The 23,961-nt window shown below is 39.1% G+C and overlaps 1 protein-coding gene across 4 annotated transcripts in view; it reads left to right on the top strand.

The window, feature by feature from the left end:
* The first annotated feature begins 3,207 nt into the window (after nucleotides 1–3,207).
* Nucleotides 3,208–23,961, top strand: part of LOC134214149 (glycine receptor subunit alpha-2-like) — a 74,616-nt gene continuing 53,862 nt past the window's right edge. The window contains exons 1-2 of one of the 4 annotated variants that reach the window (XM_062693566.1): nucleotides 3,210–3,541; nucleotides 3,643–4,126. In XM_062693566.1, coding sequence (XP_062549550.1) covers nucleotides 4,104–4,126 — 23 coding nt within the window. In that variant the 5' untranslated portion in view covers nucleotides 3,210–3,541; nucleotides 3,643–4,103. Of the gene's footprint in view, nucleotides 4,127–23,961 lie in introns of all 4 variants that reach the window. The other 3 variants (XM_062693567.1, XM_062693565.1, XM_062693568.1) reach the window with 3 other exon arrangements.

Below are 23,961 nucleotides of genomic sequence, written 5' to 3'. Positions count from 1 at the left end.
CCTTCGAAATATTCTTCAGTGTACTTGTTTTGCAAAATCATGAAGTTTGACATGTCGCAAGATGGATTTCGAAGTGGATTTCTGCAAGTGGCCATTTCTGTGGCCCCCGGAATATATCCGAAACCATGGTCATTCCAAAAAGTTGACTTCGGTTCCTAAAACTATAGTAATTTTATGATCGATTCCGGAAGATTACTTGGAAGTCCGTTAAAAACCGGCTGAGCTGCATAATTTTGAATTTTGAGTTTTGATAGAAAATAGGGATTTTGGGACGTACGTGTTAAAGAACCCGTGTTGTGCATCTGTTATTCTATGATTTATGCGGTTGAACATCCTTCTATCGATGATTGATTCGAAAAGTTAAGGAAAATATGAAATAATGGCCACTCTACAATAATTTCTTATGTCATATTTTTCCCTGATTTAAAAATGGGCATTAGAAATGCTACTGGTTTCTAAAGATAACTTGAATAACTAAAATAAAGGTATCGTAAATTCGCTTGCCAACTTTTTGAAAAACATATATGGAATTCCATCTGGACCGGATCCTTTTGAGGCATCCAGATTCTGAAGAGAGGGGCCCTCCTTAGCCGTGTGGTAAGACGCGCGGCTACAAAGCAAGACCATGCTGAGGGTGGCTGGGTTCGATTCCCGGTGCCGGTCTAGACAATTTTCGGATTGGAAATTGTCTCGACTTCCCTGGGCATAAAAGTATCATCGTGCTAGCCTCATGATATACGAATGCAAAAATGGTAACCTGGCTTAGAAACCTCGCAGTTAATAACTGTGGAAGTGCTTAATGAACACTAAGCTGTGAGGCGGCTCTGTCCCAGTGTGGGGATGTAATGCCAATAAGAAGAAGAAGAAGAAGAAGAAGAAGAAGAAGAAGAAGAAGAAGATTCTGAAGAGCCAAAATCTTCGTTACATTAATTTGGTTTACACCAACACTGCTTAAATAGTCAAAAAAAAAAATGTGCAAAATATTCGTAATCACTATCATTTTTGGAAAATTCGGCCTACATGTCTTGAAAAAAGGTTGCAAAAAGAGTACAAATTTCCAATTTTCAATGGAAAACAATCAAGCCCATAGTTAGGGTGAACATTGACTTTAAAATTGCCTTTTTCTGGCGTTTCTGAACCGATTTGTATAATTTTTTCACAGAAGAACCAAATAGGTTCCTGACTAGTGACACAAATTAAGGATTAGCCACTTGATCCCGGAGTTATTCCGAGTTGTGCTGGGCATATGAAGCCATCCAACCAGCCGGTAGGCAGTTCTTTATCCTCCCACATTTTTTTTAAAGTGGCTGGGTTCGATTTCCGGTCCGGTCTAAGAAATGTTTGGGTTGGAAAGTTTCTCGACATCCCTGGGCATAAAAGTATCATCATGCTAGCCTTTTATTTTTTTATGTAGAGGGATGAAGGCAAATCTGCAAACAGACACCTGAAATTATCACTCAGGGAGTGGGGTTGATAGATGGCCGACCACTAAACCCAAGTAGCGGAAGGTTACTTGAGTTACCCTCCCTGCTAATACCCTGGTTCCCCCAGGAACTGCCTCCCAGCATTACTTCTGGGGGATAGGCAGTACTTAATGTACTCGCTCATTCACGCTCACACAGGCACTCATCCTGTATGAGGCTTACTTGGGTGTTCTCTCTAACATACCCTTTTACACACCCTGACACTCTGACGCACCATATTGGATGCTTACTTGGATGCTCACCACTAACATACCATGTGAGTCTAACTTGGGTGCTCACCCTTTACGCACCATGTGAGACCTAGGACTAGTGTGAGACTAACTTGAATGCTCACCATACCACCTGACACACCATGTGGGACTTACTTGTTTAATGAACACTAAGCTGCGAGGCGGCAAAGTCCCAGTGGGGGATGTAATGCCAACCAGAAGAAGAAGATTCAAACCAATCGTTTGGACATAGTTCAAATATTATGCAGTCTATTGATGTGTTTCCAAATCTTTAATAAAAAATACAAGTTTAATGCAAATGGTATTACTCTATCATCGAAATCCCGGCTGGTAAGTTGAAGGAATCGAATCTATACTCATTTTTATTTTTATTCACTAAAAGATGTTAGCTGTGAAATGCAAATGATCTGTCATTCATATTCCCGAATTCTCATTGCCTTCTAACTATAATGAGACGTTGAAAGGTGGTCTACTGTTGCATAACAATAATTATATAGGTACCTTGAAATTACTTATTAATATTATTAGCATAAATGTCCCATTTATATACCTTAGCGAAAAGCGTCCTCAAATTGCGGTACATTTGTTTTCTTGTGTGAAAGATATCATATTTTTAATATGACATATTCACATATTTTGTTTTATGTTTGTAACCTGTAACATGAGACCATTAAGAGTTAAATCTTAATTTACCAGCCGTCACCGAGTTGAATGGATTAAAAACCCCACCTCGTATTTTCGTGCTGGGATTTTCTTCATAAACCGGACATTAACAGCTGACGGTTTAAAGTTACAAATTCATTTTAGTCACCATTCATCACCAGCGGAGGTTAAAGCTCGCAACAAGCCGGTCAAATATTCACGCGAAATAAATCTCAGTTCATAAGAAAAGCACCCACAACCTGCCTACCATGTATCTAAGAATTGTAAAAAGACGTACTCAACTATATTGATTGAATTAACGGCCTGCCGGGAATCCTCACTCACTTCTTTCTAAGTGCATCTAATCCGAATCCAAATATAAAAATAGTTATTGTCATTTCATTGAACTCCCCCCTCTATACAACGGAAAGGGGTAAGTAGTTCTACGAATGAATACGAGCGTCGTCGTCGTCGTCGCGCGAGATCACGCAGTCACGAGATTCATTTCATTGCCACCGTCGTCGTTGTGTGGCACTGTTCCGCCGATATACCCACTTTGAACAATAAACAGTACCATGGCATATAAACGTACAACTGGAGGCGCACTGTGGTATGACGGGTCAAAACTAATGTAATGCGTCAAGTAATGAAGTTTAAAAAAAAGTAATTGGCATTTAAACGCGAAACAGATCCTTGACAGTGTTTCGAAAGATCTGCAAAGGTCATTATATTCTTGTATTTGCAACTAGTTTTCAGTTATGTCACTAAATATGTTTATTTGATAAAACAGTGTAATTGAAAATATAAAGTAAAATAATTTTACTGAAAACAAAATAGATATAAAACCTAATTTCACAAAACAAAACAAAAATTGGTCTCCTTTTTACCCGAAGCGAAACAGCGTGCCTTCCACTATGATGTATATAAGCCATGCTCAGGGGTGATGAAAACGCGAAAAGCCAGCAACCGACCACCACGCGCGCGGAAACCAAACGGAACGGAAACACGAGAGCAGGGAAAGCTTACTGGTTGCAGCAGCAGCGACAGGTTCAAATGTTGTTATCCTGCCACAAGCGCGCCATTCCATTGCCGGAGCTGATCGCGTTGAAGTCGCGGTGTTGCGCGCGTTATTCTTTACTGTTTCTTCGTGGCGGCGGCGGCGACAACGAGTTTATTTTTAGTTTGGTGAATTTTTCGCGAATCGACGAAATCTGCGCGCCTAAGTGCCTTCGGTTCGGCTGCGGGGAAGTGCTACCGCCAGTAGTGATTGAGTGAGCTTTTGTCAGTTTCGCGTTTCATCAACTAATCAAAACACCAGAAACGAGCGGAGCGTTGGATTACACTACGAGAGGGGGCAATGGTGAGGAGCGAAAACGGACGGAAAAGGCAAAGTTTTATCGATTCTGAACATTAAAAACAAACGCCACATTACTGGGTACACCCTGGCTGCTGGTGCTCTCTGTTGCGACTGCACAGCATTCGGCGGCGGAAACCACGTTCAGAAGGAAGCCTCGCGCCCTGCTTCCGACCAACTGCCAAAAAGAGCTCGAAAGCTGCTTCCAAACAGTGTAACCTGACACAGTCGGCGTGGCATTCGGAATGATAGTGAGTGAGTGATTTGCGAAACAAAGTAATCCGAAAATCAGTGTCCTTCCGCGGGATTAATTCGAGTGTTCATTGGAAGAAGCCGCATGCATCGAAGTGCCCGTAGTTTGAATATGAATCTAACCCAAGGGTGCACAGGATTATGAATGCAGTTCCCTTATTTAGGTCAGTGTTAACATGAGATTGTATGCTATCGGAAAAGTTAAAATCTGTGGAATCTTATGGATACAAGGGAATACCTCGAAGTAACTCGATTCCTTCCGATTTCGATGAGTGTTTTTCGTGTTTAAATGCAATGTTACTCTTACTATTCCATGATTGAATGTGATTCAGAGCTCGTAGCTACTATCAGTGTTAGACGAATTTTACGATATTTATGGAATATTTTTGGATATATTACGATATTTATGGAATTAGGTTTCATAAATAAAACAAAAAATACGTAACACATTGGAACATATCGGATTTGCCCATACAAACAATCAATGATAAGTGCTATTTTTGTGTTAGGAGTGTGAGCCACTTGTTTCTAAAAACAATAAGCCCATAAAAATTAATGCGATAGTATAAATTCTTTACTTCTTCAGATTGTGATGCTCAAATAAATACTACCCACTGGTGCTTTTCATTAAAAACTAAAAGATCGGACCCTGCGTTGCTCGGGATCAATACGTTTTGCTTTTCAATTGTCATATTTTAGAAGCGCCGCCGCCCAAATCGATTTATGTACTTATGATCATTTTGGATTTCTTTACAATTCATCAACTTTTTTACAATTGCTACTACAAGAGACCGAGGAATCCTCTGCACCTGCACCATAGTTGATTAGTTGTGAAGGTAATTCATGGGAAGTCACCTCGGTAAGCGACCAAATATTTATTGTGATCGAAGTTATTGTCAAGACACGAAGACGAAAACCGTGTTTCAAATCAATCCAACACGAAATCAATATGATTCGTTTAATAAGCTTCTACAACACGATCGAACCGGCACCAATCAATTTTCTGCACGACGACGCAGAAATTATATTTTCCACTTTGCGTTCTCCCTGACAAGCTAGGGCGTTTCCAGCACCAACGTGATCGAACTCTCGTGATCGAATGCTCGTTGCTATGGAAAACGACAACCAAGCAAATGTCATATCTTGGTTTTGATGTATTTGTTATTATCCAAAGATTGTCTAGTAGCCAAGAAATTTGAATATATCGACATAGACCAATGCAAGATCTAGAAAAAGCTATACAATATTTACCAGTTCACAGAGCTTGTTAAGAGAGTGTAAGAATTAAAATCGATAAGCCGGAAATATATTTTTTTTAAATTTCCGTTAAACATCATTTTGATTCAAATATTCCAATGATATGCTTTGATTCCAACAGTTTTTCCGGAAGCAAACAGCTTTTCCGGAAGCTGCTCCAGAGACTAAGTCCCTGTCAAACTACGTCGTTATGCAGTGAGAGAGAGAATCCTAATCAAAATATGACACATTGAGATTGAGACATATCGAGATGGCAACAATGCTTTATAAATTTTGCATTCGAACACCCAACCGGTGATTGTTAGATTTTTTAACAATTCTGTATAAAAACCTGCCCAAACCTGTATAAGAACTGGGTATATGCGAAAATGCTTGATTCTTATACACATATTGTATGAGTCCTTACAATTTGGGAAGCTTTTCTTACAATATTTGTTTGTTAGCTTACATTTTTTGTTTACAGATCTTATACAGCTTTTTGGTAGGCTGTTATACAGAATTGCTAGAAAATCTAACAGTCGCTGGTTGGGTGTATATCATGAAGATAATATGCCCTGGGTAGTTGAGAAAAATTCCAACACGAAAAATATCCTAAACCAAAGTGAGAATCAAAAGCTACTTCACGTTGAAGGCTCCACCGAATACACGCGACGCGATTCTATCGCTTGGCAACTGTGATTATGTCACCGTATGTATGGAATCGTAAATGGAACATTGCCTGCAGCGACCCAACGATAGAATCGCAGCGACTAGTTGTCGTCATCGCGGCGGTAAAATCGCTGAGGTCTGAGGGAGCCTTAAAAGTCGCCACAGAAAGAGGCCCTGTCACACGCCTTCAAACATTGTTTCGCTTTCAAACAAACGAACAAGAGAAAGCGGACGCATGGTGTTTTGTTCTCCAAGAGCTGAAAGCCAACAGACATATTGCCTCCAGGAACATAAAATCACCCCTTTTTTGAAATGTTGATATATTCAGAATATCCTAAATTTTCTACTATTGTAGGTGGAAACAGTAAGCTATCCTTATTAACTGTCACATGAGTAAAAAATACCTTTGAAAATCGTTTCAATTGAATGATTATGGTAGCGTTAGCTCGAATCCCAAATTATTTCATACCTTGGTAAGGAAACGAAACGAAATTGGCAGTACGCTTCCGAAAAGAAAGAAAAAATAATTCTTGGGTTTTTGATAGATGATAGACATACTTTTTAGATCTGTTACTTCAGCCTCAGGACAACATTCAGTTCAATTAGATTGTAAGTAAAAATTGCATTTCGCTCCATACTGATCTTCTTCTTCAATTGCTCTACATTCCAATTGAAACTTGGCCTGCTTTCCAACTTGAGCATTCCCACATTTGTTAATTGAAATCCGTTCTTTTGCATCAATATCTATGTATCTTATGTGGCAATCATAACACTATTCCCACTCGAAAACATCCTAGGCCACACTGAAAATCGGACTCGTCATCTCCGGAGTGGCAAGGCAATCCTACGCCTTTTCTCGTAAGGGTAAGGCTAACAGGGTCAAGTTGATTCTGGTCCGAAAGTTGGTATTCTTCTCCTCCTTCTTCTTCTTCTTCTTCTTCTTCTTCTTCTTCTTCTTTTTCTTCTTTTTCTTCTTCTTCTCCTTCTTTTTCTTCTTCTTCTTTTTCTTCTTCTTCTTCTTCTATGGCTCTACATTAGACCTCTTCATGTTTTCAAAAAGTATCAAAAATTCAACCGGTCAGCCCAGAATCACAATTCTTATGCTAAAATAAGTTTCCTGTCAAATTGGTTGTTGCGATAGGTTTCGACGTTTATATCTCTTGTTAGATTTTTTCCAAAATTGAAAATAGCCCAAAAACACTAAATCAACTTGAGCCACCTCTAAATTTTATCCGAATTAGCTGAAAATTTGACAGGAGACTTATTTTAGTATAAGAATTGTGATTCTGGGCTGACCGGTTGAATTTTTGATATTTTTTGAAAACATGAAGAGGTCTACTCTACATTCCAACTGGAACTTGGCCTGCTTTTCAACTTAGTATTCTATTCGCATTTCCTCAGTTATTAATTGAAAGCTTTTCTTTGCCCGCCATTGCATGATTATGTATCTTGTGTGGCAAGAACAATAGATACCCGACTAGAAGAGCATAACAAAAATTGAACACAATTTTAACACATTGTGATATTTATAACTTATTTTGATACAATTTTGTTCTCAGTAGCCATTACACTATGCCCAGGGTGTCGAGAAAGCTTCCAACCCGAAAACATCCTAGATCGGACCGAGAATCGAGCTCACCATCTCCGAATTGGCAATCCTACGCCTTTGCTCGCAAGGCTACTGAAGACCCCTAAGACCTAAGTCGGTATTATGATTCGAATTTATGGCTTTCTTCATATATTTATCGCAACATCCAAGCTCCAATTCCAACAACAAAAAAAAATCGATTTAAATTTGCTGGCGTCAGTGAAATAGTCAATCACCTTTTATTTGAAATTGCATTCGAATGATTAATTAATAAAGATTATCGATCAGATTTAGCAATAAGCTGAATCAATTTATTAGACAAAAAACGGTACAGCCAACTATGAAAACCATTCATAGAGGAATTGTTCCGTTGTCCATCTCACTGAACATATATTCATCTCATCAAACAAAGAAATACAGCATCAAACTCGTCGCTCTTTTTGCTATTTTTTTTTTCACTAAAATAAGAAACAATCAAAATTTATTTTCATTGCTTTGTTTTCGATGGGATGGAAATAGAAGCTATGGGATGTAGTGACGAACCGTTCCCCTATATTCCATAAAAAAACACGTTTTTTGATTTTCATTCTAGGGATTAAAATAGTCAGCAGTATGATTGGACTACTATTCAAAGAGTTCAGATGTCTCCATGACCTTAAAGAAAGAAACTTTTATCTCCAATTACTCCCGGATGCAGCAATCTTTGAGGGTCGTGGAACTCAATAATCTTAAATAAATTGTAATCATAATGAGCAATTACAATTGTAATCGTTCTGGGTCTTCTTAGGATCATTAACATTACGAGCTTATAGCGGAGAGGAACTCAAACTCAAAGGAAAAAGCATCATTCGATGTTACAGGAAACAGAAAAAAAATTGGGCAGCCATCACTGCACTCAGTACACAGTCTGAAACTTCAAAGGATAACAATCTTTTCGAGGTTTTGAATATTCGAAAAATGTATCTGCCTCTCAAAAAACGGATCAGTACGCCTGTTTGAGCATCAAATAGACAAAATCATCGATGCACCTCACGGCGAAACATGCGGCTGGTCGGTGTGCGTAACCACCCATCTCCTAAGAGAGTAACTTCTGAGTAACGATGCCATTACAAAATAGAAGAGTCGACTATTAGCCACCGAAAGGATCGGACAGAGTCCGTATATCCGAGGAACATTATCCCAATTTTATGTAGTGTTTAGTCTAATAAATGTAGTTTATGTATAATAAAGTGTTTGTTTGATAAGCCAAAATATGTGTAATGTGCTAGTGGACTTCAGTAAATAAATGTGTAAAGAGTAAAGGACGTTCCAAACGGTGGGCCTGTGGAGGATATGCACCCGAAACCCCCTCGAATCAACCATCCAAGTCTGCCGATTTGAGTTCACTTCAGAATCCCTAGATCGCTTTTGGAAAGCCGACAAATTATACAGTCCACTTCGGAGATAGAGGACCAGCTCCCAAACATTGGTCCTTGAAGCCGGATCACAGGGAGGATTGGAAGAAGCCATCGCCATTGCACAATCCGAAGAAGGAATACTCGCGCCAGTAGCAGAAATTAATTAGCCGAAAACCACCATCGCCACTCACCATTCTGCTACAAGAAAGACCAGCCCGCGCGAGTGACGAATCATCTGAATCAGCTTGCACAAAACTATTCCAATTGGAATTCTCTGCCCAGCTGATTATCCAACTGTAAACGATCACCGCACACACTGTTGTGATATCATGAAAACGAAAATCAAATCAGGCAACTGCCTTGGTTTATCCAGGTAATTTAACACGACATTACTATATGTCCTGCCGTAGCTGGACCACTATTTGGTTACTACATTTCTTCCCCTTCTACCACACTATACGACACAACTGATCACTGCCACTTTCGAGTCCGAATCCGAGCATACCAAACGACGGGATCAAAACAAATACAGCGAAAATACTCCGATCTAGTGATCACTTATCCACTGTGAAATGCTGAGAATTGTTATCACCACCGATCACTGGATTTATTACAACCGATGATTACTTGTAATTGAATCAATTAGACAAACGGAATCTTCATTTGCCAACCGAGTTCCTGGAAATTCAAATCGATCCCTACCGACAGCAAACAGACCGGACTGTTCCCACAAATCAACACCGTACTGGACGAGTGGAACCGCGACGAACGACTGGAGAAAGTGTGATAAGCATACGAACAGTCGTCGGGGACAGCACTGCATCGCACACACGCGCACGATTGGGACGATCGAGACGATTGGTGTTGGCCACCTAACTGTTTCCACAGGTTAGTGCTTTATGTATATTACACCAATTTGTATATGTCTCGCCGGGGCAAGGATAACAGATTACTGCATCAATGAATTTCTCTCGCTGCCGTGGACGTGGTGATTCAATGTTTTTTCGTGGAGCATAATCGAGGGGTCCATCAATACGACTAAATCGATCAATGTTTCCACTATTGCGGATAGACAGTTTGTGAACCGTGATATTCCGGCACACTGTTTTTTGGACTTTTGGACGCAGGGGGTTACCGACGAGAGTTTTTCGAATCATTTAAACCAAAGGAGCCGTTTTGAGGAACGTACCTGTAGAGAGGGTGTAAAATCCTATTTATCCAGGTAAATATAGAATAACTCTACAGTGTATGTCTAGCCGAGGCTAGGATCGACGGATTATTACATCAGTGCTCTTTTCCATTTGAAAACCGTTTTCCGAGTGCCTATTGTGAAGATGCCACCGACGACATCGACCAACAGGAAGACTCCAGCGATGAAGACACTGAAGACAACACTGCGGTCACTCCTTAACATGTTCCAGGACATATGTGGGTTCGCTGACAACTTGAGCGGAGTGAAAAGTGCAAGTCAGGTAACGGTTCGGCTGGAGAAGCTGGATGAGATGTGGGAAAATGTAAATGATGTGATCCTGAACATCGAAACCCACGATGACTACGACGAGGAGGAGGACAACTGTTCCAAGCAGCGGTCAGAGTTCAGTAGCAAGTATTATGACTTGAAGTCTTTGCTATTGGACAAGGTCAAGGAGTTCCAGGAACCCCCAGCCCTTAACCAATCAACCCGAAACCTGGAAGCGGCAGATCAAGCTACCATGGAGCGTGTGCGGTTGCCTCAAATCGTGTTGCAAACCTTCGACGGCAACATCGATGATTGGTTGAGCTTCCGTGACCTGTATTTGTCGCTCATACATAGGAAGGCAGACTTACCGGAAGTGGAAAAATTCCACTACCTCAAAGGGTGCTTGGCAGGCGAAGCCAAGTCACTAGTGGATCCGCTGCCAATTACGCGGGAGAACTATCAGGTCGCGTGGGACTCTTTAATGAAACGCTATAACGATAGCAAGCAGCTTAAGCGTCGCCAAGTTCAGGCGCTGTTCAAGTTACCGAAGCTGGCTAAGGAGTCGGCTACCGAGTTGCGGTCCCTACTGGAGGGCTTCGAGCGGTCTATGCAGACGCTAGATCAGCTAGTTCAACCTGTTGAATATAAAGATCTGCTGCTGTTGGACGTCCTATGCGCGCGACTGGATCCGATAACTAGAAGAAGCTGGGAAGAACTATCCTCAACTAAGGAGCAGGATACGATCAAGGATCTAACTGATTTTCTCCAACGTAAAGTGAAAGTCCTTGCTGCTCTACCAACCAAGTCCTCGAGTTACAAGGAAGAACCTCCTCAACAAAAAAGGGCACCGTTTCGGCACTTGAGCTACACCACTGTTCAGAGGGAACGTTGGGGCTGTGTAGCGTGCCAAGAAGATCACCCACTATATCAATGCCCGAGATTTCAACGGATGTCTATACCCGATCGAACCAAGGCGTTACGGGATAACGGGCTCTGCCGGAACTGTTTTAGGCATGGCCATTGGGCGGTGGATTGTTCATCCCCATATACATGCCGGAACTGCAGAGGTAAGCACCACACTTTGGTGTGCTCACTAACCCCATCCAACGGAAGTAGAAACGGATCACCGACGCTCCGAGCCCCTGCAGCGAGCAGAAGTACCCATTCAGAAAGGCCGACTACACAAGGAGGAACACCAGCGCAGGTGTCATCCAATGTAACCGGAACAAAGGTATCATCGATACTCCTTGCAACGGCCGTCATCCTAGTGGAAGGGAATAACGGAGTCCGTGTTCCGGCCAGAGCACTTCTAGATTCCGGCTCCGAGTGTAACTTCATGACTGAGAAGCTGGCTCAACAACTGAAGGTCCAAAGGCAACGGGCGGTTGTTGAAGTATGCGGAATTGGACAAGCCAACATGAAGGTGAAGCAGAAGGTGACATCCACCATATGGTCGCGAGTTACAGGATTCTCGAGAAGGTTGGAATTCCTGTTGCTGCCGAAGGTGACAGCGAATCTCCCTACTACCAACGTAGATGTGACGGGATGGGAGTTTCCTGAAGGTTTAATGTTAGCGGATCCAACGTTTTTCAGATCCGAGGCGATTGACCTCGTGCTGGGCATCAAAAACTTTTTTGAATTCTTCAATACCGGAAATGAAGTACCACTTGGTGAAGGTCTACCGATTCTCACTCAGTCAGTGTTTGGATGGGTAGTGTCCGGGAGTGTGGACAGGCCGCACAATAACTACCGCATCACAAGCAATGTGGCAGTTTGCCTGGAGGAGAAGCTAATTCGTTGTCCGAAGAGTATATCGCGCCCTCTGACAGGTAATCGAAGAAAGAAGCAACCGTTGAGGAGTAATTCGTTCCATCGATCAGTATGGCAAATACATTGCCATGAAGCTTGCATGGATTACAAGTATCACCGAGCAACAGATCCAAATCTGGAACGTATGGTGCCGAAGGAAATCAGAGAGCGTTAGCACTTATCCGAACAAGTACGCTACCCGGCGGTAGCATAGAGATCAAGCCAAAGAAACCAACCAAGATGATTTCCAACCATTCAACCCAACCTGTCCAAACGCGCACGAGAGGTTTTTTTTCTTCTTTCTTTTCAGAAATCTCAGTAATTTCAGGGCGGGCGGGAATGTTTGAGCATCAAATAGACAAAATCATCGATGCACCTCACGGCGAAACATGCGGCTGGTCGGTGTGCGTAACCACCCATCTCCTAAGAGAGTAACTTCTGAGTAACGATGCCATTACAAAATAGAAGAGTCGACTATTAGCCACCGAAAGGATCGGACAGAGTCCGTATATCCGAGGAACATTATCCCAATTTTATGTAGTGTTTAGTCTAATAAATGTAGTTTATGTATAATAAAGTGTTTGTTTGATAAGCCAAAATATGTGTAATGTGCTAGTGGACTTCAGTAAATAAATGTGTAAAGAGTAAAGGACGTTCCAAACGGTGGGCCTGTAGAGGATATGCACCCGAAGCACCTCGAATCAACCATCCAAGTCTGCCGATTTGAGTTCACTTCAGAATCCCTAGATCGCTTTTGGAAAGCCGACAAATTATACAGTCCACTTCGGAGATAGAGGACCAGCTCCCAAACAACGCCAATTCACGTTGTATAACCAAAAATTTCGTAGATAATCTGTATCATATTAGGGTCTGATACGAACACAACTAAACATAATGACGCTGTTCATAATTATGCCAAATGTTCACTATGCCAAATGATCGTTATGCAAAATGGTGTAATACTAAATAACCTTATACCGAATGGCCCGCTCCCGCCCCGCATGTGTTTGATTGATTACCTAGCTTGAATACATATGAATTGAATCGTATTCACTGGCGGCGTTAAGCTGGGGCAAGACGGGGGCACGTGACCGACAAAGTGGAAAATTTTCCCTAAAATTTAATTGTATGCGCTAAAATTGTCCTGAGAAAGTGTTTTTTCAAAGGAATTTTCGAAGGTATTCCTAAAACAATTTCCTTATGTAGTCCTGAAGGAATTTCCAAAAAAAAAATCCAAAGGAATTCCTAAAAAAATGCTGAAGAAATCCCCTTGGATTCGGAATTAATTTGAAATTCTCTTCAGGAATTTCTTCAAAACTGCCTTCAAAAGTTTTTCGAAAATTCTTTTAGGAATTCCTTCGGTCATACATCTGGATTTTTTAGCAACTCTTACAGAAATTGCTTTGGTTGTTCGGAGGCTCTTTTGATTTTTTTCTCACAATTCCCTTTCAGCATTCTTACGAGAATCTTTTCAGAAAATCATTTAAAAACCCTTTCAGAAATATTTTTTGGAAACTCCGTTAGAAATTTCTTTCAAAATCCTTTGTAATTTTCACTAGAAACATCTCCTAAAACTCTGTTAGGACTTCCTATTTCATTCTTCAATTATTTCTCGGAAGAATTGTTGTAACAAAATTCCCGGAATAATTTCTGCAGGAATTTAGGATAGAATTTTATATCGTTTTACAAAAGGAATTTCCGAAGAAATTTACAAAGGCCTTTAGGGAGATTTTCCAGAAGAATCCCTGGAGGAATGTTCCAAGGAACTATTGAGGGAATTTTATAAACTATTCCTGGAGGAGTTTCCGACAGAGATGCATTCTGGACACGAGAATGCGTGCTCGTGTGCAAAACGTTCTGAACACAGCACACTGTTCAAGAGCACTGATCTAACATAGCAACGTTTATCCTAGGAAAACAAATTCAAGCGACGGAATGCTACACATTTTTCGTCTAGTAATGGAACACGTAGGCATCTAACGGATAGAAATCAATGCATGCCCATATGTTGTTGCATAGTTTCGAATCTAGGGAACCTTCGTTACCATGATCGTTTTTGCTTGCGTACCACTAAGCTACGCAAATGGTACGTACGTATATTTCAAAAATACATCAGATTGAATATCGGAATCGGAAATCAGGAATCAGGAATTGATAATGGAATAGTAAGTACCACTTGATTGCGTAAAATTAAGCACACATGGCACGCTCTTGGCTTATGTTCTGTTCAGGATGCATCTCTGGTTTCCAAAAGAGTTTCTGTAAGCTTTTCTGAAGATATTGTAGAAGAAATTTTCAAATGTGTTCCAGGAGAAATTTCTAAATGAATTCTTGAAGGAATTTCCAAAGAGGAACTTGAATAGATTTTCGAAAGAAATTTCTAAACGAATTTCTGAAGGAATACCCTAAGGAATAATTTGATGAATCCACAAAATAATTTCCAATGAAATTTCCAAACAAATACTTATTGGAATTTTGATATAAATTTCTAGATTTTAACAGAAATTACTTTGGAATTTACATCAGAAAAATTGGGGAAGGGCCATTCGGCCGAATGCCACTTGGCCGAAGGCCACTACGCCGAAAGTTGTTTGGTTGAAAGGGTCATTTGACCGAATTGGACTTTCGGACGAATAGGATATTTGGCCGACAGGGTATTTGTACAAATAGGATATTTGGCCGAATAGGACATTTGACCGAATACACATTTGGCAAAATACGACATTTGGCATAATACGACATTTGGCCGAATAGGTAAATTAAAAAGAGAGAAATAAGGTATGAAAAGAGAGACGTCTCACTTCTCACTACTTATTTCCCACTTCTCACTGTGAAAAGTGAGTAGTGCGAAGTGAAAATTGAGACGCTCACTCACACTTCTCGCTCATTTTTCACAGTGAGAAGCGAATAACGCGAAGTGAGTAGTGAGACGTCTCACTACCCACTTTTCACAGTGAGAAGTGAAAAATGAGGAGTGAGAAGTTTGACGTCTCATTTCTCACTCCTTATTTCACACTTCTCACAGTAAAAAGTGAGTAGTTCGAACTGAGAAGTGAAACGTCTCACTACTTTCTTTTCATAGTTAGAAGTGAGAAATGAGGAGTGAGGAGTGAGACGTCTCACTTCGCACTACTCCCTTTTCACAGTCAGAAGTGAGAAATGGGGAGTGAGAAGTAAGACGCCTCACTTTTCCCTGTGGAAAGTGAGTAGTGCGAAGCAGATAGTGAGACGCCTCACTACTCACTTCGCGATTATAACTTTTCACAGAGAGAATTAATAAATGAGGAGTGAGAGGTGAGGCGTCTCAGGCCTTCCCCCCATCAAAGCGTTACGTAATTTATGGGTGCTCCCTAACGAACATTTGGCATGAATGTGAACAGCGTCAAAAGTGTGGGTCATTTTACAGAACAGACATTTGGCATAATTTTTTTTTATTTACGAAATTAGAGTGATACTGAAATAAGCCCAGACTAGTGGATATTACACCGGCAGTAATGAAATAGAAAATACGTAATCCTTACATAGAAAGCATGCAATAGCCGGCTATAAAGCAAAGATAATTGTTATTTAATAGTTTGAATCTTGGTTTGTATAGTAAAATGCAATGATGAATGTGCTTCCTTGCTCACAAATGAGAAGTAGACGTTTAACCACGATAAGGCAACTGTGAATATGCATAGTGAAAAGTGAGAAATGAGGAGTGAGGAATGAGACGTCTCACTTCTCAATTCGCACTACTCCCTTTTCACAGTCAGAAGGGAGAAATGGTATACTTTTACCCGGATACAGACAATGATGGATGTGATACTTTTCTCAAAGTAAGCGGTTGCCCCGAATTTGGCAATAGTAAACGTGATTCCATTTTAAATGACAATGCATCTGCCCGGAATAAGGCAAATGTGGATGGAGTTTTTTCGATAAGGCAATAGTGGAGATGATACCTTCTAGGAAAGTATGAGTTTGCCCAAAATTCGACTTTTCATTTCAATGAGACCAAAGCAAGCGTTTTTCGGGCCAAGGGAAAATCTTGTTTCGTTGTTTATGTTGAGGATCATCTTTCACCCATCAATCTTTTCTCTACAATTAAAATTGGAAGATAAACGAAAATGTTGCCTATTAGATGAAAATCATTTTTCGTTTCATTACTTTTACCTCTCACTCACTTTTCGCGAGAATTATCGCAGAACAATTACAAAATTGTAAGGCCGCGCCGGGATTCGAACCCAGAATAGTAAAAATAATAGTTCTGGGGATGCGCTTACTTTAGCCACACCACCACGCTATCTGTATGAAAGCGTTAAGTTATTTGTTTCACATAAGCTACTACCATTTGACTTTATGATGCCACGAAAAGACTCGAATATGTAAGAAAAAGAGCAAACCAATGCATTGCAATATTTGGCGGCAATCGAAGTGAGCGAAAAATAGTTATCACTCTTCAGGCTGTTTTTCTTTCCCGAAAAGCGATTTCTCCCCGAAAACTTTCGTGAGAGAAAATCATGTGCTCCTGAGTAGAGTTTCCATCCAGGACATCCAGGACAAAAATCCAGGATTTAGGAAAATTCAGGATTTCCCGATTCCAGGATATTATTTTGAAATCGAAAATCCCAGGATACCCAGGACAAAAAATAATAAAATAATAATAAGTAATTTGTCTTCTTACAAAAGTTATTTATTTTGAACGAGAAACCCAACTTAGGTGATAAACTCATATCATATTTTTATACCTCCCATCAGACCTGATTTTTTGTCCAAGTTCGTTTATTTGGTAGGCTCAGGCATGTATACGGAGCCAAGGTTCGTTGTGATGCACGATCGACATCATCTTATTATTAAATTAGTAAAAGAGCAACAGACATGAAAATATCGGAGATAGTTAATAGAACACCTTCATAAAATATTAGATTCCCCTATACAACTCAATGGAGGGCTACTGACTGATACTTTTGCCAGCAGCTACAGCTGTCTATTAATTAAACGACAATTATCTACAGTACAAGATCAGCTACATCTATTTGGCGCCTGCTTCCTACCCATCTCCTGTCTACAGCGAAGTTGTGTACACTAGGATTAATTGGTGGATTAAATTGGAAATTGAGAAGGTCACCGAATTTACCAATCATTAAATTTCTTAAAGAGTCTTTGTTTTCCATAGTAAATAATTTGAGAATATTTTTAATGTCTAAACTTTTTAGTTTAGTATGATTAATAAAACTTATATTTTGAATATGCAAAACACCCAGTTAAATTATTATTTCATGACCAACAGTGAGGACAAAATTCCTCAGCCTAACCGAATCATACTGAATAGGAGACGAGGTTAGTTCACCAATTCATTGAGAGTATTTTTACTCGGTGAAGGTACTCTATGCCTAGAATTCAGTAATGCAGGTCACTGCATCAAATATTGTTTTAGATAAGAAAATTATTTTGAGCTTTTTAGTGGAATGTCTTCACTTGGCATAAGATGAGTTTGTACAATCCCATTGAATTCCACCACTTAATTGTATCTTGACAGATACGTATTTCGACCTCAACAGTAAGGCCGTCTTCAGTGTCTCGCAAGTTAAGTCGAGTCAAACACGAGACACTGAAGACGGCCTTACTGTTGAGGTCGAAATACGTATCTGTCAAGATACAATTAAGTGGTGGAATTCAATGGGATTGTACAAATTCGTCTTATGACAAGTGATTGTTTTAGAGCTTGGATCTCAACATGTTACCGAGGGATTCTGACTTCAACTGCCTATCCTTGCTTATCCGATAAGAAGGATTGACAAAGAAAAAGTCATCATGCGTCGGCGGTAGAAGCGTACATATATTGATGTACATCTGTCTGGGTAGTTCTTATCAGAACACCTATGCGGCATTGTGAAATATCACTAAACAACCAACAGAACACGTCACTTTTCTTGATTCCGGCGATCATATATTCCAAAAGGATACTCTACCTTCCGAGAAAAACGTGAATATTATTTGCTTCTTGGTTTTTTTTTTTTCGAAAGAATCGAATCAAATTAGAATTGAATTCAGTTTCAATTTGAACTCTGTATTATCTGGCCTTTCTAAAATGAAGCCCTGAACATTGAATAAAATAGTTTTTAAATCAAAAAATAAGTTTTCTAGGGAAACAACGAAAAATCCCGGGATCCCGGGATTTCCCGGGATATACGAACAAGTTCATCCCGAATCCCGGGACAACGAAAATGGCCGGGAAATGGAAACTCTACTCCTGAGGTTGAATGAGCATTATGAACCCTGCTCAAATGTTTTATCAATTGTTTTATTATCGCTTTCAAATGCGCAATAAAACCTATTTTGGACATAAACTACCAAACGAAACTCGATCACTTCCCCCTGTTCAATTTGGAATACGTGTTTCTGCATAATTTTGTGTGAAATATGCTAAAAGACGCTCAACGGTGTTAGGCATATTATAAAAACAAAACATATAAGGTGTTTTGCTTTATTCACTCTGCTTTCTGCTCTGCTGCTGCTGGGATGGAGGAGAGAAAGTATCAAAGCCTCTCATGCAGTGTATCAGAGTTCCATTCTCATAGCAGACTTGATTTTCCTAATGTCTGAAAAGTTTTTTCTAACAGCGTGTGGCAACAACGCTCATTGTTAGGTTACCAAGTGATTTGCCTCGCTTAGTTGTCTCCCTCACTAATGGGAAGATCTTTAAACATTGATTCAACGAACGCCAAATTTCAACGATCTAGAAAGCATCAGCGATTAGGCCTTTAGGATTAGGCATTAGAGCATCAAGTTGGCATGAATTTAGCCGATTTTTACTCATGATCTGTTTTTTTGCAATGCCTGGTGCTGAGTTTCTGATGTAATTAAGCTGCTTCTCATTTTCCGAATTTAAACAAAACTAAGTCTAAAAGCGACAGCTCAAAAATAAAAATAAAACTTACGGCAAATCTGTTGCCGGGAAGTTTAATTATGACAAAGTTTTATGGCAAGTTTAAAACGGTCATAAAGTAACCAAGGAGAATTATTGAGGGTATCACGAAAACTATTGAGCTATTTATCGCCAGATTTTTTTGATTTCATAAAAATGTCTGCCGCCATATTGGTAGCTTCGAAGGCCGTAATGAATTATTGGCAGTGGCTGATTTTCTACTTGCCGCTGCCACATCCAGGCGCTATAGTATATGCACAAAATAGCCGGCATGAGTTAACCGCCAGAAATTTGTATGGTGAAAGACATCTAACGCGGGTTTTCTCGAAAATAGAAACTTTTCATGAAAAACTATTTGGTACCGGTTATGTAGGAAGGTGTCTGCTACTACGCCTACCAAATATTTTTTCGATGAAGGTGCTTAATTTTGAGAAATCGAACCTTAGATGCCTTTCGCCATACTGATTTCAGAAAGTTACCTCCTAGTGTGCCGCTGTAAGCACGCTCAAAGTAGGCGATTCATTAAAAAATGCATGAATTACGATTGAATAGATTGTTCATTAGTATAATTAAAAGATATTCTAATTACAAGATAAAGATTGTCGCTTCGGATTCCATTGTTCTGCTGTCTGAAGCATGTTGGATACTGAACTGTCAAATCGTATGCACATTTAGCACTATCCTCGCCAGCAAATGATGTTCCTGACAGCGACGACAGCGACAATCTTTATCTTGTAACTAAAATATCTTTTGTGTAATTCAATAATTTCTGGAGTATTTTTACAGAAGCATGCTTACTTCATTCCATAGTATTTGAAATGACGTTTTTAGACAAAATTGGAAATTTATTTAATTTCCAATTTGCAGGTAAATATCCGATCCGATTTTATCACGTCCCAATTTTGTCACGTTTTCGACCCGATTTTGTCGCCCCAAAAAAGTTTAGTCGTTTGTTTTATTTTTGTAAATACCGCAAACAACAATGATTTTCATGAAATAACTTTCACCGCCTGTGATTCATTATAAATCAATTTGGGGCGTTCCATAAACCACGTAGACTCTTGAAGGGGGGGGAGGGGTTTCGAAAAAGTCTACGATAGTCTACGAAGGGGGACGGGGGGGTATACCAAAAGTCTACGTAGACTTTTTGATTTAATGTGTTTAAAAGCGATTTATACAGCAGCTTCGTGCGAAGCTCACTTGTTTGAATTTTTTAGGATGTACCGGTTTTTTTTTTGCAAGACTTTACCGATATAAACTCCTGCATTTCTCCTTAAAAATTTAATGGATTTCACCAGGAAATTCTTCTGTGTTGAGCAGGAAAATTCCCCAAAGCATTCTATAAAAAATTTCGATTTTTTTGTTTCAAATTCTTCGCTTGGATTTTACTGCAGATTCTATTAGAATTTCGTTTGATTTTCAGCAGGAACTTCTTTGCAAACTATGGAAATTATGTCATACTTCAACGGATTTTTTTTGGAATCTACAAAGAAAGCATTTTGGAATATCCAAGAAAAGTCTTTTTAATGCCCAAAAGATATTCTTTGGAACTTGTAAGGGAATTCTCCAAAATTTCCGCGAGAAACCCTTCAGAATATTCACTGGAGATTTTCTGGGAAGTCCCCGAAATTTTTTGCTTAATTTCGGAAATTCTTCGGAATTTTCGCGAGGAATTCTTTGCAAATATAAGTAAAATTATTCAAAATGCCCGTGGAAAATTCTCCTTCGTAAATTTCTTCGGCAGTTCTAATGTAAATTCTTTGGAATTATCGATAGAAAATTTTCGAAATCTTATATATATATAAATGAAATGGTCTGTGTTTGTATCCGCATAAATCGAAAACGGCTTTTCACGGGAAATATTTCAGTGTCCGTTTAAACTAAAAATTACCTCGGGAAATAATTCTAAATTTTCACGGGAAATTACTCGGGTTTTTGACAGGGAAACTTTTGGAATTTAGAAGAAAAATCTTGGGATTTCAACAGATGATTATTCAGCGGGATATTGCATGGAATTTTCAAGAAAAGCATCGGAATTATCACGGAGAGTTCTTTGGAGTATTTCAAGGTTATCAATTGGGAAATTTTACGAAATTTCCACGCAAAACTTATTGGAATGTAGACTTGACATTCTCGAAATTTCAACTCGAAATTTTTCTAAATTCTGAAAATTCACGATTTTTACAATTTTGAACCGGCGTTGAGAATTATAGGTCAGATGCGTGACAGATTTTATCAGTGGCGCGCCGATGCAAAAATGTCGGCGATGGTGGTGCACACCTCTAGGAGGAATTGAATTCAACAGTAATTAAATTAATTGGCTTTGAGATTTGATTTCAGGAGTTATGGACAGAGGATTAAATTTGATTTCGTTTCAATTTGATTTTTCTGTAGACATCATGGGGGGAGGAAGGGGTTTTGAAAAAGTCTACGAAAGTCTACTAAGGGGGACGGGGGGGTTTGAAAAAGTGAAATTTCGGTCTACGTGGTTTGTGGACAGCCCCTTTGTGAGTACCTGTTAGGGATTTTTTAAGCCTTTTCGACGGGAAATAACGGGTCCCGTTTACGCATTTTAGCTTTCCAAGGCCGAACTGTTTCATATTCGTGAAATGAATTGAAAAATCGATTTTTTTTTCTCATTTTGTCACATCCCCTATTTTATCACCCCAAAATTCACAAATTTTTACAATTGGTTGCGCGTGATTTTTTATTACATAAACTAATTAAATAGTACTCAATTTTCATTACCTCACATGTAAAATAAGAAGCATTATTTCTCTACATCAGTCATGGGGAATTGTTTGTTATCGGTCAAAATTGAAAACAAAGGGAATGGAACAATAATAGAAAATATGAAATTGAAACTGTTTTATTATTACTTTCATATGACCTTATACCTCCTATAGAGTATCAAAAATTATATACAATGTTTTATTGCAGTTTCATTACTACTCCTAATATTAACTTCTTCTAGAGTGGTCCATTTAGCCAGAAGGCTATCTCAAAGATGTTATGGAAGGGTGTTGGTGGAGCTCTAAGTTTTATTAGCAACTGGTCATGAAAAACTCTTATAGAGTATAATGAATCTTAAACTGTTACTTGGGAAGGCAACGGTGATTGTTATTCCTTGATTGAAAGTAAATATTTACCTGCAAATCAGTCAATGATGGAAATCAGTCCAGAAGTAGTTTTGCCGTTTTAATCGTACATTTTCGTTCGGAAAATTCCTACCAGATAACAATTATCGATGTAGAGCAATCTACTTTATCTATATGAGCAAATAACAATTACAATATGCCAAATGACCCAAATATACGCAAAATGACTTCATGCCAATTGGCTCAAGTCCACTAAGGTGAAGTTTTCTATTATGATCCTCCGGCAGAGTACATCAGTTGCGCTCTGAGCAAGGTAGAGTTTTAGCGCTAGGATTTTGAGCGTCCCTGAACGATTATGACTCTCTGAATATGCTGTGAATATCATCAGGATTTTACTTCGGATCATGTTTTATTGATTTGTCTGGTTTCGAACTCTTACTCAATCCTGCCTATTTTACCTCCATGACTAAATTATCTTTTCCACTGGTTTTCATGAATGCCATTTGATCAACCTTAATCAACCAGAAAGTGAGAACAAGCGCGATACTTCACCTTTGTGGTAGACGTGCTAGTCTGGATGGCGGATTTTTTTCTATCCAGAATAAAATCATCAAGTATTCACTTGTCATAAGACGAGTTTTACAATCCTATTGAATTCCACCACTTAATTGTATCTTGACAGATACGTAATTCGACCTCAACAGTAAGGCAGTCTTCAGTGTCTCGTACTTGACTCGACTCGAAGTCGAGTCAAGTACGAGACACTGAACGGCCTTACTGTTGAGGTCGAAATACGTATCTGTCAAGATACAATTAAGTGGTGGAATCAATGAAAAACTCGTCTTATGACAAGTGAAGACATTCCACTAAAAAGCTCAAAATAATTTTCTTATTATCAAGTATTGATAGTTACAATTAATAAAATGTGATTGTTAAGAAAATTATTTTGAGCGTTTTAGTGGAATGTCTTTTCTTGTCATAAGACGAGTTTGTACAATCCCATTGAATTCCACCACTTAATTGTATCTTGACAGATACGTATTTTGACCTCAACAGTAAGGCCGTCTTCAGTGTCTCGTACTTGACTCGACTTGACTTGACTCGAGTCAAGTACGAGACACTGAAGACGGCCTTACTGTTGAGGTCGAAATACGTATCGTCAAGATACAATTAGTGGATGATTGTAAAACTGTCTTATGATAAGTGAAAATATGATTATCAAGCACTTATATGAAAGTTTGATTATTTGTCAAATAGACCTCCGAAGTGAAATATGTGCATAAGTATTCGTAGTATGAGCCGAAACAGTACTAAAATAGCTACAAAAATAGCTAACCAGTTGCATTTACGATTATAATACAAATATTAATTACCACGGGATTGTGCATTCATCTTTTTCAGGACTTCGGGCAAAAGCCATTGACTTAATAACAAAACATGATATAGACGTGATTGTTCTGTGAATTAAAAGAACAGGCAACAATATCAGAAATGTTTACCAAGATATCATTATAAAAATATAAGCAATAAATAAAAAAACTAATAGCTCGAGACATTTAACACAGCTTACAAATAGCATAACCTGATATCCCCTTGATAGTTTAGTGCAAAATATCGATATTGTCGCCTGATCTTCTATCTCTTTCATCATTTATGGCGATATAGCATTTTGCCATCAAATCAGGATTTGTTATTGTTTAGCTATTTTTTTCTGTTTAGGAAAACAGAGTGCTCAAAAAATTCTCAATTGTTAATTTGATTCTATATGAATAATGGAAAGTTGGTTGAAGTAATAAATAATAAAACCATATCTGGGATTGAACTTCTGCATTTGTT

This window comes from Armigeres subalbatus, chromosome 2, assembly GCF_024139115.2.
Source record: "Armigeres subalbatus isolate Guangzhou_Male chromosome 2, GZ_Asu_2, whole genome shotgun sequence".
Classification (NCBI taxonomy): Eukaryota; Metazoa; Arthropoda; class Insecta; order Diptera; family Culicidae; genus Armigeres; species Armigeres subalbatus.
Note: the sequence above shows the minus strand (reverse complement) of the source record. Positions and strands in the feature narration are given on the sequence as shown.